At 46.8% G+C, this 20052-nt stretch overlaps 1 protein-coding gene across 1 annotated transcript in view; it reads left to right on the plus strand.

Annotated features, from left to right (window-relative positions):
* Positions 1–20052, plus strand: part of Emp2 (epithelial membrane protein 2) — a 36148-nt gene that overhangs the window by 9722 nt on the left and 6374 nt on the right. The window contains exons 2-3 of the mRNA XM_008829939.3: positions 14143–14290; positions 17841–17946. Coding sequence (XP_008828161.1) covers positions 14213–14290; positions 17841–17946 — 184 coding nt within the window. The 5' untranslated portion in view covers positions 14143–14212. The remainder of the gene's footprint in view (positions 1–14142; positions 14291–17840; positions 17947–20052) is intronic.

Here is a 20052-nt window from a genome sequence, read left to right on the forward strand (position 1 = left end):
CCTCCTTCATCATCACTTCGAAGCAGTGGCATTAGTTTAAGTGTGGCAAGGTCTGGCAGATACAAGGACCTTGTGTCTGTATCTGCTGAGTTCACTGTTGCACCCCAACAGCCATCACAGGGACTCTAGCCTTTGCAGACTGGGGAGGAGTTTCAGAGGGAGGCCCCAGGAGCTGGATGAGCAGTGAGCTGGGGACTGCAGGGATGAGAGGGGAGGCCGGGCACAGTAAGGCTTGGAAGATATGAGACAACAGCCAGGGTCAGGGCAGGAGCCCCCCCCGCAACCCCCCTGCACTTGGCTCTGCCTTGATTCACATCAGGCCCAGTGACACAGTCAGCATTTGTTTATATTTGGAAGACAAAGCGTCACTCTTTTCTAAGTAAGAGCCTAAAGGAGCTGAATTTTGGGTATACGAGGTCCACGTGCTTGAGGCTACTTGGAGATGATTACTATAACACACAGGGAATGTTAAATAAAAAACACTGACATGGGGCTGTTCAGAAGTATATGGAGAGGAAGAAGCCTCTGCTGGTATGTGTTGGATACCCCCAGGTCCCACCCAGGTCCCATCACTGCCTGTGGACCTATCTTCCCAGCTGCTGAAGCAGAAGTTTCTAGCGCTCCTCAGAAGAGTCTCTCTGGGAAACTGTGGCCCCATCCCCTTTTCCAGGTCCACCCTTGGCCAATAGCTGAGGGACACAGCAGCAAGAGCCCAGGAGCAGAGTCTCAGGTCTGTAGTGCTGCTCACCTTTCTGAGTCCCCTAGGGTTGGCGAAGGCAGGTCTTCAGCCCACCCTGATTCTCTCACTTCCTGTCACTTTTCACCAAAGAGTCAGCCATCCCCAGACAATCACCACCCCAAGGGCTGCCCCCAGGTCACTTGATCTCTGCTGGTATCGTTCCTGGACCAAGGCTTGGGTATGCTGCTTGACCCCAACCCCTCATCCTGCTAAGGAACTCAGGCCTACTAGCTTAACAGATAGGATGCCCCAGGTTACTCTGTGCTTCAAGGGCAAAGCTGGAGGTGAAGGAGGATGGACGGGTCAAGGAGCTTTTCTTCCCTGGCACCTGATAGGATGGCACCATCCTATCCATGGGATCTCTTGTTAGAAAATAAACCAAGCCAGGCCTGGTGGCACAGATTTGTAAACCCAACTGCCTGGGAGGCTGAGACAGGAGGATTGCAAGTTCAAGGCTAGCCTGGGCAATGTAGTGAAATAGTAAGAAGAGGGCTGGGGATATAGTTCCCAGCATTTGGGAAGCTAAGGCAGGGGTGTGAGTTTAAGGACAGTCTAGGTATTCTATTTTAAAAACAAAAACATCAAAGGTCCTTGTGTCTGTGTAGAGGTGGCCTGTGGTCCTCCTAGAGGGACCCCCAGTCTCCTCTGTGCTTTATCTTGGTCTTCACAGGGACTCAGAACTCAGAGCTCCAGGATTCCATCATTCTAGACACTGACCTAGACCCTCTACACTGTCCCCCGTCCCTCAAGACTTGTGGACTGTCCTTGATGTGTTCCAGGGCCTTGCCCGGGCCCCTGCCTCTCCACCCCCGTCCCTCTGTCCATCCCCTCTACCCTCTGCCCATGCCCCGTGCTTTCACTGCCGTTTCCGAGCATAAGATGACGGCATGTGCATGTACTTGGAGCTTCATCTCAAAGGGCAGCAGGCTGTGGGCTTCTCAGAACTGTGCCTCCTTCACAGTGAGGCTGCCTCATGCAGGAGCCTCCTGGGCCACCTCAGGCAACTCTGGGCTTCCTGGGGGAGGCCTGGAATGGGGAGAGGGTGCCCCTGACAAGCTGCCATGCTCCCTACCACATGAGTACCATTCTCAGGGACCTTCTGGTCCAGAGAGACAGGGCAGGAAGAAGTGAATCAAGAGGAAAAAGAAAATAGCGACTGATGTTTAGTGTTTAGTGATATTGGCGGTTGAGGGTATGAAAACAGGGTCTCACCCTATAGCACCAGCTGGCCTTGAACTCATAGTAATCTTCCTGCTGTAGTCTCTTGGTTTCTAGGTTTCCAGACATGATCTGTTTAGTGATTTGAAGAACATAAAATAAGAGAAGATGAGGGCAAGCAGCTTCCTTAGATTGGACAGCTGGTGATGTAGCTCAGCGGTAGAGTGGTTGCCTGATAGGCACGAGGCCTAGGTTCAGGCTCCAGCACAGCCCAAGAAAAGAAAGGAAAAAATGAAGAGTTCTGAGGAAGCGACTCTGGGTCGAAGCTGGATAAATAGGTGGAACACTTCACGCAGAGGCACTGGGTAGGGTACATCTGGAGCCCCAGCATTCAGAACGCTGAGGCAGGGGGATCCTGAGTTCAAGGCCAATCTGGGCTATATAAGAAAAGACTACTAAGCTACTAAGTAACCAATGGACAGGTAGCATATACAGTGTGGATACATTGGACCTGGGGCAGCAAGATAGGGCTTGAGATTTCAGTAAACCACCCAAAGGCATGCCCAATTTAAAACTTGTGAATTGTTTCTGGAATTTTCTATGTAATATTTCAGGCTGTGGTTGACTAGGGGGATAATTACAATTGTAGAAGTGGAACTGTGGGTAAGTGGAGGGAGGGCGATTACCGTGTGTGCGTATGGAAAGACAGAAAGAGAGAGGCAGAGGGATTTTATTTTAAGGAACTGGCTCATGTCATCTGGAGCCTGGCATGAGCAAACTGCAGGGTGAGCCAGTGTTTCCGTCCAGTTCTGAAGGCTACTTGCTGGAAGATTTCCCGCTTGCCTAGAAGGTCTGATTGTTGGTCTATTGAGGCCTTCAGCTGATTGGACAAGACCCATCCACATTAGAGAAAGGCCTTTTGCTTGCCTCAAAGTGTCGGAATGGGCAGGCTGGGGTCACTCCTGTCCCCTATTGTCCCTACACCCTGACTCTGAGCAAGAGTGGAGGGTAAACAGGAGAACACTGATAGGACTGGGAGGGGAGAGAGCTGGGAGGGTGAGGTTCCCAGGAGTCTAAAGGAAATAAGGTGGGTTATTCTGAGACAGATTCAAGTGGTCGTGGCCCAGGGAACATGGATTCATGCTACCTTCAGTGAGATGTTCCACCGTGGAAGCAGTTACATGAACTTCTTGTAGTCAGAGAACAAAAGAAAGGCATAAATCAAGGCATTTTTCAAATACATTGGTGGGGCATCAGGTAGGTATGTAGAGAAATCTCTGCTAGAGGTTTCAAGTCCTCTCTGATGGCATTCTTAGCTTTCTTTGAAGGATGCTAGTGATCTGATAAGCTAATGTGTTCCAAAAGGATTTATCTGATAGTCATGGAGATGTTTGGTCAGACATGGAGGTGGGTGATAAGTGGCTATTTAGGAGACTAAAGATAGCAAAAGACAATTTGGCTCTGGATCTGCAACATTCCAACTCTCTATAATCACAAAGTTCTCATCAGTCAGTCAGCCTTGCTGAAACTTTAACTTGGGTGTGACTTTGTTCTGGGAACTTAGACTAGTCTTTGACCCCAGCTGGTGTTGATCACAGGCCCATAGTGTCAGGCCCTGCTCTAAGCACTTTCGTTTAATTATCTCTTAGCAGTCCCAGGAGAGATAGATGTAATCCATGTCATCTCCATTTTCTTGGATGGGGAAACCATGGCACAGAATGGTTATACAGAGTGACCAAGTCCAATCTCTGTGGACTTTTGTCTCGTTTTTTTGAGACAGGGTCTCATGTAGCCCAGGCTGGCCTCAAAGTTACTATGTAGCTGAGGACGAGCCTGAACTCTTGTTCCTCCTGTTTCCATTTCCTGAGTGCTAGGATCACAGGTATGTCCCACCATGCCCAGTTTTATGTGGTACCCAGTAGTGAAGCCAGGGTTTTGCACATTCTAAGCAAGCACTCTACCAACTGAGCTGCATCCCCAGCCCAGCCTGCATGAGGCAGCCTCACTGTGAAGGAGGCACAGTTCTGAGAAGCCCACAGCCTGCTGCCCTTTGAGATGAAGCTCCAAGTACATGCACATGCCGTCATCTTATGCTTGGAAACGGCAGTGAAAGCACGGGGCATGGGCAGAGGGTAGAGGGGATGGACAGAGGGACGGGGGTGGAGAGGCAGGGGCCCGGGCAAGGCCCTGGAACACATCAAGGACAGTCCACAAGTCTTGAGGGACGGGGGACAGTGTAGAGGGTCTAGGTCAGTGTCTAGAATGATGGAATCCTGGAGCTCTGAGTTCTGAGTCCCTGTGAAGACCAAGATAAAGCACAGAGGAGACTGGGGGTCCCTCTAGGAGTACCACAGGCCACCTCTACACAGACACAAGGACCTTTGATGTTTTTGTTTTTAAAATAGAATACCTAGACTGTCCTTAAACTCACACCCCTGCCTTAGCTTCCCAAATGCTGGGAACTATATCCCCAGCCCTCTTCTTACTATTTCACTACATTGCCCAGGCTAGCCTTGAACTTGCAATCCTCCTGTCCTCAAGACCCCCGTGGTAGAAAGAGAGAAAGAGAGAACTGGCTCCCAAAAGTTGTCCTCTGACCTCCACACATATGCTGTGGCACATACATGCCCTCACACATGCAAATATACATATACATAAATAAATCAATAAATGTAAGATTCTACAGCCCCCCCCAACAATGTCACCAGCTGGGATCCAAGCATTCAAAACATGGCCCATGGGGGACGTTTAATTGAATTTATTTATTTAGAGTGTGTATGTGTCTGGGTATGAGTGCCACAGTATGCGTGCATGTCGGGGGTCAGAGGACAACTTATAAAAGTCAGTTCTCTCCTTTCGACCCTTGAGGAGCGAACTCAGGTCTGGCTTAGCAGTGGCTGCATTACCCAATGAGCTATCTTACCGGCACCTGTAGGGGACATTTTAGATGAAATCATAGCACTACTACATCTCTTGACCTCCTGCCTCCACCTCCCAAATGTTGGGATTACAGTGGTATACCACCATGTCTGTTTTTGGCAGTGCTGGGGATGGACTCTGGGGCTTTGTGCATGCTGAGTGCAGGGCTTGCTTGGCATACTAGAGCCCATACCTGGCCTCTGAGTCCATCACTCTGTCCACTTCCTGGACCACTAAGACATGAGGACCTCCACCACAACATTCCCACGCTATGCCATAAATGAGGTGGTGGAGGCCTGTAATCCCAGTCACTCCAGAGGTGGAAGCTGGGGGGTCAGAACTTCAGGCTGGGACTTGAGTCCAAATTCTGTTGCCTATGAACTGATAGCAGGAAAAAATCTCTTTGATTTCTCTACCTACAAAATATGTGACCATAGTCCTTGCCCATCCTTATGAGAGCCTTATCCCTTCTTGACAGATGTCCACTTGAGTGACTCAAGGAGCCTTTAACGTGGAGGACCTTTGTCTCCAGGGTGCTTCACAAAGTGTGTCCTGGCACTGACCTGTAACTATGGTCACCATCCAAAATGACATGTGGTCACAGGACTTGGGATTTGACTGTTGGGCCTTAGATAGCAGGACCCTGAAAGGAAGGGACGTTCTAGACACCAGGGCAGTGTCTCTGGTGCACACTGCCTGGGTTCAAATCCCAGCTCCAGCCTTTACTAGCAGTATGACCTCAGGGAAGTTGCCTGACCTCTCTGGGCCTTCTTTGCTTTCCTTAGAATGGGGCTAAATACAGCTCCTACCTCAGCATTTTAGTGAGTAATGAGTGATACATGGGAAGTGCTTAGAGTGGGGTCTGCTGCACTCCAGGCTGTCCTTATTGCTGACATCACCGTTATTATTATGCCCCTGGGTGGGAAGACCTACGGCAGTGCAGACAGGCCATTCTCTGCGGCTTCTGCACTGGAGCAGTGCCAAATTCCGGTGTCCTGTCTGTGGCCACTTCCGGACATAGCCAAGTGCTGGCCTTGTGCCCAGAGCCTCAGCGTGAAGCCTGAGCATGAAGCTGTGCCATCCAGGGTCCATGGGTTTCTGCTGTCCCCAAGGCATCCTGGACACCTCAGTATTCCCAGCTGGCCAGTGTCCAGACACCAGGGCAGGAGGCCAAGCTGACCTCTGCCTTCCTGAAAATAGAGGCCAAAGCCACTGTCCCCTAGCATGCTGAGGAAGTGGAAGAGGCCTGGGTTCCAGCCAGCCTGGGGTCAAGGCACTGCAGTGGGTACTAGAATCCTTCAGGCAATGTGGCCCAGTGTCCGCACTGCAGCTCACCCTTCCCTTGGTGTCAGGCTGGAGCCTGGGAGGGGTATGTATGAGTGGAGTACTTCTGACCTGACTGCCCCAGATGTCAGCAAGTAGCTCAGGTCAGGTCGGTCTTGAAAAGCTCCACACCTCAGGCCTGTCCTTCTGGGGAAAGGTCCCTGCCCAGGCCATGGTATCAGATATAGGAAGAATTCCCAAGGGTGGGAATGGAGTGGTGTGGACCAAGCAGCCATCCAAACAGCAGGACCTCCCTGGAGGGTGCTGGCAGCACTGTTTCCCCTGCAAGATGCTGCCTGTGCCAAAGCCACTTCCTCTTGGTGCCAGCCAAGGTGCTGGGCTCTTGCCCTAGGGATTATATGAAGGAAGTGGACCACAGGCTGCCTGTGGGCAGGTCCCACTTTCCTGTCATTAGAACCCTAATCATAGCACCCTACTGTGGCAGAGTGAATGTGTCCTCCTTGTTAGTGGGTCAGCAGCTGGGCTGTGTTTTCTTAATCCCTGAGCATGTGAAGGAGCAGGAAGAGAAATGCCCTGGATTTAGACTTGAAAACAAAGGGTTTGTCTAGCTCTGAAGCCTTCAGAAGCCTCAGTTTGTCATCTGTGAAATGGGATAATGAGCGAGACTGATACCAAGACACATGTGCAAACACAGCTCTACGTGTAATCACGAGTGTCGTTTTCCTGTGGGATGACCGCTCCTCCAGGCACTTGTCCCCTGGGGTCTGTACTAACTCCTATGGGGTCTTGAAGATCTGGTGTCTCATGGTGGAATTTGCTGGTCTTCTCTGAAGAATGTGTGGATGGCTCTGCCTACTCCTGAAACAGCAGCAGCTAAGGCTGCAGTGGCCGGTAGAAAAGGAGGACAGAGCCCTGAGAGAGATGGGGAGAATGGCCTCTGCAAATCACAAGTCTAAGTCTAAGTACCAGCTTGCATCTGGGGCTCTGCAACAGAGGACCTGAAGCAACTAAAAAGGAAAATCTAGGAAGAGCGTAGAGGTGTGGACAACAGAAGATCTATAGAGAAAAAAGACAGGAAAAGAAAGTCACCTAGAAACTGAAGAAGGGGCTTCTCAGAAAAAAAGAGAGAAATGTTTCTGAAATAGTGCCGGGGTAGCAATGGTCGTTGAGAGCGTGTCAGAGAGTGTGAGGAGGACTGGTGCAAGCGTAGTGAGGGAGGCACTCTTCTCTGAGCAGGAAGTTAATAAGGGGGTGCCAGGAGCCCAGGGGGTGGCAGTGCAACAGAAACAAGGCAGACAGGGATGAGGTGCAACAAGAGAGCCCCCTCCTGAAAGGTGTCCCCTGACCTGCACACACACACACACACACACATTTTTAAAACAGAACTTAGCTTTTATTTAAAAAAAATTTTTTTTACATGTATTTATTTGGAGAGAACTGTTCATGCAAGTGTTCCTGCCACAGCATGCACGTGGAGTTCAGGGGACAGCTTTTGGAACTGGTTCATTTCTCTACCACGTGGGTTCCAGGATCTGAATTCAGTCATCAGACTTGATGTGGCAATGCCTTTATCCACAGAGGCATCCTGTCAGTCCTCCAAAAGAAGTTAATAAAGGGCTAGGGAGAAGCTCAGTAGGGAGACCTCTTGCCATACAAGTGTGAGGACTGGCATTTAGATCCCAGCACCCATGAAAACTAGGCAGTCATGGTAGCCCACCTACAATTCCAGTGCTCAACATTTTTCTCCCTCCTCCTCCTCCTCCTCCTCCTCCTCCTCCTCTCTTCCTCCTCCTGTTTGTTCTCCTCTCCTTGTCCCCCTTCTTCTTCCTCTTCCTCTCTCCTCTCCCCCATCCCCTCCAACTCCTCTTTTTTTCTTTTTCTCTCTCGGGGACAGACCCAGGCTGACCTCAAAGTTGTTTTCTATGTAGCCAAGGTTGGCCTTGAACTATTGATCCTCCTGTCTCCACCTCCTGAGTCTCAGGCTATACATGGATTTTTCTTCAATGTCTTGCTTTAAAACTTTAATAAATTTGTTTGAAAGAATTTTTTTGGTCTTTTTGAGACAGAGTCTCTCCCTGTAGCCACAGCTGGCCTGGATTCACTATGGAGACCAGGCTGGCCTTGAACTCACAGATCCACCTGCATCTGCCTCCCAAGTGCAGGGTTTAAAGGCATGGGCCACCATGCCCAGCTTGAAAGGATATTTTATATCATCACCATGAATGGAACTACTATAAAGAATCTCATCAAAATCAAATATAGTGAACTCAAAGTGAGGTTATTAAATTCTAGTTACAAACTGTGGCCTAATCTCTGCCTTTTCTTTCTGAGGGGGAAACAAAGACAACAGAGACTGACTGACACTGAACTGGGTCTTTTTCCTTGGGGTATTCAGAAAGATTACAATGGGAATGGCCTTGTTGTGTGATTCAGTGTTATCTAAACCCACATCTGTTCACCATCAGAAATCAGACCTTGGGTCAGTGGTATGGCTCAGCGGGTAAAAGCTTTTACCTCTAAGCCTGATGACCTGAGTTCAGTCCCCAGAACCCACAGTGAACAGAGAAAACCACCAATTCCTGGGAGTTGTCTTCTGACCTCCATGCATGCCCCTCCTAGTAATAATAATAATAATAATAATAATAATAATAATAAAAATAAAATTTAAAACCAGGTTTTTTAATATCTGAATTCCACATCTTAGGAAAGAGTGGGTTAAAGCTCTTCCTCCTTTTCTAGAAGGTTTCAGAAGATTTAGTGTGTATGTGCGTTTGTGTCATCTGAGCTGAACACCGGATGACGTCCTGGAGGTTTGGCCCTGGTGAGCGGGTCCTTTGGCATATTACAGTACTCAGCATTCAGCATGACTTGGGAGCTTTAATTCTCAGAGTCAGAAATGCAGCTATTTGGAGGCAGCGGGTGGTGGCACTGAGAGTGACGCAGGCCTGAACAAAAGGGAATTTGTCCCTTCCCAAAGAATTGGAGGAATCTCTGAGTTGGTGCAGTGGGTCCTTCGAGAATGGTTGCCAGCTTCTGCTCTCGTGATGAGTGAGTCTCAGAGAGTGGCCTCTGGGTGAGCCCTTGAGCCTTGGCCAGTCCCAGAGGGAATAATGGGGGGAAAGTGATGAGATGAGAGAGGAGAGCCAGTGAAGTCCAGTGGAGGGTGTGTCCAGGGAAGAGGAGGAGGAGGAGGAGGAGGAGGAGGAGGAAGGTGAGGAGGAGGAGGAGGACTAGAGACAGATGATAACAGAGAGGCAATCTTGCTTGGATGATTCTGTTCAGAAATACCTGTAAATGCTCCCACTATTGGGGTGAAAGTTTCCTAAAATCCAGGTCCTTACTGTATCTCAGAATACCTCCTTGTCAATGTTATAAGATGGAAAACACGATGCTGAATGGGAAGAAGCCAGGCACAGAAGGCCACATATTTTTCAGTCCCATTATGTACAGTGTCTGCAGTAGACAAGTCCACAGAGACAGAGGGGCAGATTGGTGGTGTCAGGTAGGGGTAGGGGGGTAGGGATGACTGCTTAATCAGTAGAGAGTTTCATTTTAGGGTGGTGAAGTATTCTACGACCAGATAGTGTTGATGGACATACAGTATTTTGTTTTTTGTTTTGTTTTGTTCTTTCTTTTGAGACAGGGTCTCCCTATAGCCCTAGCTAACGTGGAACTTGCTATGTAGACCAGGCTGGCCTCACTCTCACAGAGATTGTCTGCTTCCCAAGTGCTGAGATGAAAGGCATGTGCCACCATGCCCAGCTGGACATACAGTATTTTGAACATAATGCCACCAACGGCAAATTTTGTTTTATTCAATTTTATTTACCACAATAAGACATCTCTTCCTGAAAATGACTTTGTGTGTGTGTGTGGATGTGTGTGTTATGTATGTATGCACATGTGTGTGGACACACTTGCCTGTGTGTATGCATGCATGTGGAGACCAGAGGTCAACATAAAGTGTCTTCCTCTATCACTCTCAACTTTATTTTCTGAGACAGAGTCTCTCACTGAATCTGGAGTTCCCCATTTTGGCTAGACTGGCTGTCCAAGGGGCCCCAAGAATCTACCTGTTTCCTTACCCCAGTGCTGGGATTACAGGTGCACTCTGCCATGTCCAGATTTTTACATAGGTGCTAGGGATCCAAACTTAGGTCATTGTGTTGGTACAGTGAGCACGTCATCCACTGAGCATCTCCCCAGCCTACAAATAAGTTTTTGAAGGTATTGTCTCTTCTTTTTTGTTTTCTTCTCTCTCTGTCTCTCTGCCTGTCTCTGTCTCTGTCTCTGTCTCTGTAAAAGCTTTTTTTGTGTTTTCTTCGTGCTCTGTCTCTCTGCCTGTCTCTGTTTCTGTCTCTGTCTCTCTCTCTCTGTGTGTGTGTGTGTGTGTGTGTGTATGTGTGTGTCTTTCACTCTGTGGGACCCAAACTTGAGATCTGGCACATGCTAGGGATTCCAAAGGAAAATGGGAGAGTGAGTGAGTCTATGACCTATAACCAGCTGATCAAAGTTGGCCTCACCAATGGTGGAGCAGTCTGATACTCTGTGCCTCCTGGTGGGACACAACTAAGGCCACATTGCTTAAGTAGCATCCCTGCTAAGAAAACAGCCTGCAATGAATCATGGGTATGATGGTTCATCTCACTTGTCAATTTGATGAGATCTGGAATCTCTTGGGGAGAGATTGACTAGGTTAACTGAAGTGGGAAGACCCACTGTGGATGGCACCATTCCCTTGGCTGGGATTCTGGACAGCAAAAATGGAGAAAGAGAACGGAGCACATTCATCACTCTCTGCTTCCTGACTGAGGATACAGTATGGCCAGCAACCTTATGCTCCTGCCACTATGACTTCATGGACTATAACTTCGGACTTTGAGCCAACAGAAACCCTTCCTTCCTTAAGTTGCTTTTGTCAGAACATTTTATCCCAGCAACGGGGAAAGTAGGACAATGGGGAAGCATCAAATACAAGTGTGCTAGTCAGACTTTTGGCCTCAATGACCAGAATGCCCTAGAGAGCAACCTAAAGGAGGAAGGATTTACTTGGGCTCATGGTTTTAGAGGGATCAGTCCACTACCCTTGGTTCCATTGATTCTGGGCTCACTGTGAGGAAGAATGTCATGGTGCAAGAGTGAGTGGTGGAAGAGTCTATTCCCCTCACAGCAGACAGAGAGGAAGGGCTGAGGGACCAGTTAAACCCTCCAAACCATGCCCCCTAGGACCTACTTCCTCCTAAAGTTTCTACATCCCAGTATCATTTTAGAGTATATCATCAGAGGATGAATCCATTCATCAGGTCAAATCTCTCAGGACCTGGCCACTTCTCCAGTGCCTACCGGCTGGCAGCCAAACCTTTAACTTTATCCTGTGGTGGATACTTCCTGTTCAAGTCATAGTAATCAACTTGCCAGACACTCCACATAGACATCCAGTGCTCTTAAATCACATCAGTGTCATGAAAAGGAAAGACTGAAGAGCCATTCCAGACTAAAGGGGACAAGACAGACTTGGGAATGAAATACAGGCCATCATCTTACACAGAATATGACTGGGTTAGTTAGAGCTGTGTGAATATGGATGACAGATGAGATGGTGGTATTTATAACAATGCATTTCTTTTGGTGTGTATGTGTGTGCATTCATGCACATTCATGTGTGAATATAGGTGTACACATGCCATATCACGTGTGTTGAGATCAGAGGACTACCTCAGGTGTCAGGCCTCACCTTGTTTGAGATGAGAGTCTGTTGTTTTTCCTCTTCTTACACTTGGCTGGCTGATCTGAGAGTTGGTGGGGTTTCTCCTGTCTCTGCCTCCCACCTCTCAGGAGTGCTGGCATCACAAATGATTGCAATATTGCATCCAGTTTTTAAATAGGATCTGGGGAGCTGGAGAGATGACTCAGTGGTTAAGAGTACTGACTGCTCTTGCAGAGGACCCAGGTTCTTAACTCCAGTTCCAGGGGAAATTTGATGCCCTCTTCTAATCTCCAAGGTATTGCATGACATGGGTGTACTCATATACATACATATAACACAAAAATAAAACAATAAAAAAAATAGATCTGGGGATTTGAACCCATGTCCTCACACTTGCATAAACAGTACTTTTACCAGTTGAACCATCTCCCCAACTCTCATGTTAAATTTCTTAATCGTGATTATCACACTGTGGTGGTGTAAGAAAATATTTTGGTTTTTCAGAAATATATGATTGTGTATTTAGACATAAAGAGGTTTGGCTTAGGTGACTTATTCCCAAGTACTTCAGAAAAAAGTGTGTGTGTGTGTGTGTGTGTGTGTGTGTGTGTGTGTGTGTGTACATGCATGTATTATTCTATTTAAAACTCTGCTAAAATTTCACCATAGCATAAACAAAGTCTAGTTTGTACTGTATTTTAAAAATGAGATTAAAAGTGAATTTTATTTCCTACAAATTTTAGTAATAGAATCAGGCTGAAAATTATTGGAATGAAAGACCAGCCAGGTGTTGATTTTGGGGGTGACACTTTTCCAGCCCAACTGAGGTTGACGTCTTCATGTGACATTTGAATACTGTCGACCAACATGATGGTGATGTTTGTAAAACTCTTCAAAGGTTTCACCAGTTCTCCCACACGTGACCTTCAACTCCCCGGTACCACAATTCTTTGAATACTTTCTTCCTTTTTCATCATGTGTTTACGCTTTCCCTCTTCTGACACGTCCAGCTGGGCTTAGGTTCTCACATGTTAGTGCCTTGGGTACCCCAAGCACCCGTCTTTCATCAGCACAGTACAGCACCAGCTCTGTTGTGAGATCTTCGATTTCACATTACAATTGCCTCCTAGTGTATATTACTCAGATTGCCTTCCCAGAGTTGAAAAGATTACCCAGAAATCTCAGTGGCTGAACATCCAAATGCTTGTCAATCACAATCTCAATTCAAGGTGTAAGGCTTCAATGTCGCCTGGCACCGTCCCCAGCTACTTCATGGGGGAAGAAGGAGAAAACTCCCACCTGTTCTTCTGAGCTTCCGCCAGAAAAATTGCATGCGGGGCCCATCTAAGCACAAGGGAGTCTGGGAAATGTAGCCTTGTGGGATCAAAAGGAAAAATGAAATGGAGCCTGTTTGCTATACATTGTATGTATATGTAGGAGCCAATGTTGTTCAAATGGGGAGAGACATTGGGAGGAGACATTGAGTGACAGCTCATTTTCTAAGTATTTGTTAGGAAATAATTTTGTATACTCACTTTAGCTGTGTTTCAAAGCAGCTCTAATAATGACTATTCAAATAATGAGTGCCTGGTATAAAAGGGATGAAAATAGCATTCCTTACACACAGAGCTCCTCATTCCTGACCCAGTGCCCACAACTGCTGAGGGGATGCAGTGCTTTCTGAATTGGATTAATTTTAAAATATATTTTATTTAGTGTGTGTGTATGATTGGGGGTGGAGAGGCACACATGTCACAGCATACATATAGAAGTCAGAGGACAATTTTGTGAAGTCAGTTCTCTCCTTCCACATGTATGTAGGGTCTGAGGATCAAACGCTGATTCAACAAGTACCCTTCCCCACTGAGCCATCTCTCTGGCCCATACTTGCCCCTTTTGAGACAGGATCTTGTGTAACTCAGGCTCGGCTGCTGGCTTCAAACTATGTAGCTAGCCAACAATGGCCATGAGTTTATGATCCGTCTGCCTTTACTTCACAAGTGCCGGGATTACAGACATTCCTTCACTTCACCAGTGCTGGGATTACAGACATATGCCCCACATTTGTGTGGTGCTGAGGATCAAACCCTGGGCCTCATGCATGCTAAGCAAGCACTCTACCAACCAAAGTCCCAGCTCTGAGTTACAGATTTTAATTGGTCTTTATCCTCTTGCTCCACAAGAAATCCTTGGCATCTGGATCCAGCAGAGCAAAGCTCCTTTCCAGACCTGGGTGTGGTGAAGTCTCCAGGCAGGAAGATGGGAAGGGCCATCTTTGATTTTCTGAGACCCTCTGTTCAAAGTTGCTAATTTGATTTTGCCTCACCGTTGACAGATTTGGACTTGTCTTACTTGCCCTTTTTGGGCTGTCTCACCACCCACTCAGCCCTCACCGCCCTGTGAACATGTTGGCCATTCTTGCCTTCATCATTGTCTTCCACATCGTCTCTGCAGCGCTGCTGTTCATCGCCACCATTGACAATGTAAGTTCCTGTTCCTGATCACCTAGGAGGCCTGGGGCAGGATGGAGAATGGGGTCTGTGTGATTGTGATCTGGGGGTATCCTCCCTGCCAAGGTGTCTTCTCAGCCCAGGCCCAAGGGCTCTCAACCTACGCATGGAACTTCAGAAGCATCTGTAGTCAGGCTTGGAGGCAGTGTTCTAAGACTGGGATGGTTGGTGTGATGGTCGCCTCCAAGAAGCCCCTGAGGATGTGTGAGTTCCTGCAGAGCTGGGTTCTTCACCTCAACACTACTGTCATTTGGGGTTAGATGCTTTTCTTTTTTCTTTCTTCCTTTTTTTCCCCTTTTCCTTATTTTTTTTTTGACTATTGAATATTTATTTTTAGTTTTCAAAATAACATACAAAATAATAGTTTTCCAAATCTTTGTCTAGTATACTTCAGATAAGAGGTTAAAAATTGAAAATATTTAAAATATGTAAAGAATTGCCAAAATTAAACACATATACTAAAAATACCCTGCCATAGGGGTCAATGCTTAAGAGTGTTTGCTGCTGTCCCAGAAGACTGGAGTTTGGTTGTCATCTTAAGTGGCTCACAAACACCTGTTACTCTCACTCCAGGGGATCCAGTGTGCTCTCTGGCCCCTGCACACATACACATATGCATATGCTCACACAGACACACACAATATACATAAATAATTTAAAATGTTTTAAACCTCCCAGCAGTCACAGTCTGATGCTGAAATCCTGGAGGATTCCTGCGGAAGGAAGCGCTGCTCTTCAGTCACGATGGATGGCCAAGAAAGCTGGGCTTTGATAGCAGTGAAGGATGATAGCAGTGATAGACTCTGTTCCTCAGGAAGACAAGGAGCACACACTCACACACATACGCATACACAAACAAACCAAGAACTGTACACACACAATACACACAGAGAGAAACACACCAAACACCTTCCACACACTACACACACCTCACCAGATACATCACATACACACACAAACATATATAACACACACCACACACATACAACACATGCATAGACACACATACACCACACACATACCACACACACCTATAGCACACACACAGAGAAACACAACAAACACCCCCAACACTATACACAACACACACCCCACGCCAGACACACACATCACATACACACATATACAGACCCAGACACACATATACAGCACACACCACACATACATGTACAACACATGCACTCACAGACATGCATACAACACTCACTACACGCATGGTGGATGATACTGCCCACACTCCGAGAGTCTCCTCTCCTCAGTTATTCTCCACATCAGTCCTCTTTGGAAATACCCCCTAGATGCTCAGAGGTCCATTTAGCCACCCTACGTACACATCCTCTCAGGGGATCTAGGAGGTTGGGGCTTACCATGGTTGGGGGTAAGGCATGGACTGAACCTCGCGTCAGTTCTGGCCCTTTCCAGAGTCTACACTTGGAATAAGAGGCGGAGCCAGGATTTGAGCCATCCCAGAGACTCCTGGTCTTCGACTTCCAGAGGAAATGAACACAGTTTGCCTTCTAGAGGGTCTTGCTGAGCTGCTGAGTACCCAGGCTGGGATCACACGGATGCTGTGGGTTGTCATGTTTGGGGCCCACCCTGGAAAGGGCTCATAGTATACAATAAATGTTACTGAATGTTCTCTCTCTCTCTCTCTCTCTCTCTCTCTCTCTCTCTCTCTCTCCTCTCTCTTGTTTCCTGCACCTCAGGCTTAGTGAAAGGGATGGACAGGCATGGGGCAGGAATGTGCTCACACACCCCAGGGTTTCTATTAGCATGACTGAGATGGGAGGAGGTGTGCCAGCCAATGAGTCAGCCATTCTGCTTTAGGGCCTTGGAATTCTGCTGGGTACTGCACTGGACTCTTCGTGGGTGCTCAGTGGACATTTGTGGGCCTGATGTGTGGGTGAGAGGTGTCCAGTCCAGTCACTGGGGATGGAAAGTAGAAGGCAGGTCATCAAGGGCTGCAGCAGAACAGCAGTTCAAGGGAAAATGAAGGCACTAGGCCAAGGCAGGAGAGTCTCCCCGCCCCCTACCATCGTCGTCTAACCCCTTTTCATTTTCATTTTATTTGTTTTATTGTTTGGAGCCTTTAAATTTTTTAACATTAAAAAATATTTATTTTTCATTGCATTTTATTGACTTATTAGTAGGTTTGAGGGGGTGTTGGGGGGTGTTGGGTGGGTGGCTCATGTGCAAAGGTCAGCTTGCCAGAGTTGATGCTCTCCTTCCACCATGTGGATCTGGGGCATCAAACTCAGGTCGTCAGGCTTGGCAGCAAAGGCCTATACCTGTTAAGCCATCTCACTGGCCCATGGATACTTTTTAAAAATTCATTTTTGAAGCCGGGTGTGGTGGTGCACACCTGTAGTCCCAGCACTCGGGAGGCAGAGGCAGGCAGATCTCTGTGAGTTCAAGGCCAGCCTGGTCTACATAGTGAATTCCAGTCTAGCTGGGGCTGCAGGGAGACCCTGTCTCTAAATAAATAAATAAATAAATAAATAAATAAATAAATAAATAAATAAGTAAATAAATAAAATAAAAATTCATTTTTAATGGTGTATGCCTTTAATCTCAGCACTTGGAAGGCAAAGCCAGATAGATCTCAGTGAGTTCCAGGCCAGCCAGGGCTACACAATGAGACCCTGTCTCAAAAAAAAACAACAAAAGGAAAAAAAATTAATTTAAAATTAAGTTTTAGGTTAGCCGACAGAGCGGTGGGTTTCAGCATAGCATCGCCATCCATGTGCATCACTGCCCTTTGTTGTCCGTCTCCCTCTGCAGCAGGCTCCTCCCCTCCCCTAGTCAGTCCCTGCTTCTCTGTATTACAAGTATTCCATTTCCTTCTATTTCCCATCTCTGCAAGACCTCTTCATGACCTATAAATGCACACATAAATACACACGAGTGTATTAAATGTGTGTATATATGCACAGAGTACATACACACACATACAATTTTTAACCACACGTGAGAGAAAGCATGCAGGATTTGTCTTTCTGAGTCTGATTTATTTTGCTTAACATAATGTTCTCCAGGTTCTCCCATTTTCCTGAAAATGTTATAATTTCATCTTTCCTTATGACTGCGTACAATTCCTGTGTATATATACCACATCTTTCCTTAATCTATTCGCCCACTGATGGACATTGAGGCTAGTTCCATTTCCTGCCTATTGCGACAGGCTGTCTGTCCCCTTGACGTGTTCTTTCTTGTCACATACATATCCCCCACAGTTCTGCTAGAACGAACCTCCATTTATGCTGACTGCTGCTAACTCAACAGTGTCTCCTGTGTGGGTCATGAGAGTGAGGACCACCTCAGAGCCTTCCTCAAACCCACAACCTGGCATCCCATGGGACACCTTCGAGGCCTCCTGACTTGGAGTCTGCATTTGAGCAAGGTCCTCGGGAGACTCACCTGCACTGGGTCCTTTAAGAAGCAATGCATCTCTATAGGGCCCCAGCAGGACTCAGGGTCTACATCATTAACCAGCAGCTTCCCTCTGCTTCCCTTCCCTTTGCAGGCCTGGTGGGTAGGAGAAGGCTTCTCTGCAGACATCTGGAGGGTGTGCCTCAACGCTACAAACTGTACAGAAATCAATGACTTCAGTACCGACAGTCCTTTTAAAGGTGAGTGTGAGTGAGTGGAGCCCACGGAGAAGCCCTGAGTGAAAGAGGAGCCTCCTGCAGTTGGGCGGCCACATCTCCCCTCCTCCCTGAGATAAGGAACAAACTCAGCCAGGCCCACCTCTGCAGGCCCAGTCAGTGCTGCCCGCTCTGTCTGTGTATGTATGTCATGCTGACTTGAGCCCTGAGAACAGCCAGCTGTGGTGGTGAGCAGGGTCAGCCAGGACAGCCTGCTGGGCCCTGAGGCAGTGTTCTTGGGCCTGTGCTTTTTGTGTTCCACACCCTCCAAGTGGGATTATTTCTGTGTTATTTCTGCTCTTTAAATCAAGGATCAGTGAACTACCAGCTAAATTCAGCCCAGGCCTGTTTTGGTATGGCCTATGAGCTAAGAATGCTTTTGACATTTTAAGAGTTGTGAAAAGGAACAAAATCCACCCCCAAAACAAAGCAAACAGCAAAGAATAAATAGGACAAGGAGCATGAAGAATTTGCTGTCTTCTTCCCTTTCCTGAAAAAAAATCTTGCCAGCTCCTACTTTGTGGTAGCTCATAGTTTCCATATGCAAATTTGTTTGTTTATGCAAATTTATTCTTCATGTAAATTTATTCCAGCCCTATCAGTGATAAACTGGTGTAACTTGCCGTGGAAGCCAGAAAAAAATACTAGACTGAAGGCCAGAGGATGTCACTAAAGTCTGACCAGACATGCTCCCAGCCTTCCCACCTACAGTTCCTTTTTAAACAAAATTTTAAAATATTTTTTTCATTTTAGTGTGTGTGTGTGTGTGTGTGTGTGTGTGTGTGTGTGTGTTCACATACTTCAGCACATGTGTGAATGTCAGAGGACAACCTGTGGGAGTCAGTTCTCTCCTTCTACCATGCAGGTCCCAGGGATCAAATTCAAGTTGCTAGGTTGGTGGCAGATGCCTTAATGAGCTAAGCCATCTCATCAGCCCATTTTATTATTGTTTTTCCCCTCAGTTTTGTTTTGTTGTTATTGTTGTTGTTGTTTTTGAGACAGGGTCTCCGTGACTGGCCTAGAACTTGGTATATAGACTAGGCTGGCCTTGATCCCAAGAGAGATCTGCCTGCCTCTACCTCCCGAGTGCTGGAATTAAAGGCATGTGCCTCCATACCCGGCCTGCATCAGTTCTTTTTCTGTTAATGCCAAAACAAAATACAAACAACCAAGAGCCAGATGTAGTTGTCTCTCAGGATATGTAGGGACTGGTTCTAGGACCCCTCCAGGATACAAAAGATACAAAATGGCATATATTTGCATATAACCTATGCATATAATCTATTTGCATATAACCTCTCCTAAACTAAGTCATTCCTAGGTCTCTTAGGACATCTAATGCAATGTCTGTATGTCATTTCATTTGTGTGGATTTGGCATGGCACAAGGCAAACTCAAAATGTGCTTTCTGGAACCTTCTGGATATTTTTTTGTTCCCTCAAAAAAATGGCTGGTTAAATCTGAGGATACAGAAGCTGTAGATACTGAGGGCCAACGATCTTAGTGGGTCTTATGAGGTGCTAACCCTCCAAGTTCCTGAAGTCTACAGGAATGATGAAACTACAGCAAGATCACAGCCTTCCTGTTGAGTGTGTTTCTGGTTTCAGGGCCTTCACTGGACTTCACCTATGCTAACATCACAGACTATCAGTAGCACATCACACATGACCTCAACCCCAATGAGACCTATTCTATAAGCACACATCCATCCTTCCCCATAAAACTAGTTTCCACATTTGCCCATCACACAATATGAATCACCTGGGTACTTATTAAAACTATAGATTCTTGGCACCTTCCCCAAACAATGACAGTTGAGTGGGGAATCTACAATTTTTTTTTTCACTTTTACAAAAACTTTTTTGAGAATTTCATACATGCATATAAGGTGTTTCGATCAAATCCATGCCCACTCCCTCCCCTCCAACTCCTCCCCTATCTCCCCATTACTTTTTTCTTTTTCTTTTCTTTTTTTTCTTCTTTTATTTATTTATTTTTATGGGGCTTTTTGCTACTCTTAACATTCCCCCCTCTGAAGAGGTAACCCTAAAATCTTTTAAGGATTAGATAAAAGCCCCCAAATACTTTAGA

The sequence above is a fragment of the Nannospalax galili genome, unplaced genomic scaffold (assembly GCF_000622305.1).
Source record: "Nannospalax galili isolate Female #2095 unplaced genomic scaffold, S.galili_v1.0 scaffold32, whole genome shotgun sequence".
NCBI classification, from domain to species: domain Eukaryota; kingdom Metazoa; phylum Chordata; class Mammalia; order Rodentia; family Spalacidae; genus Nannospalax; species Nannospalax galili.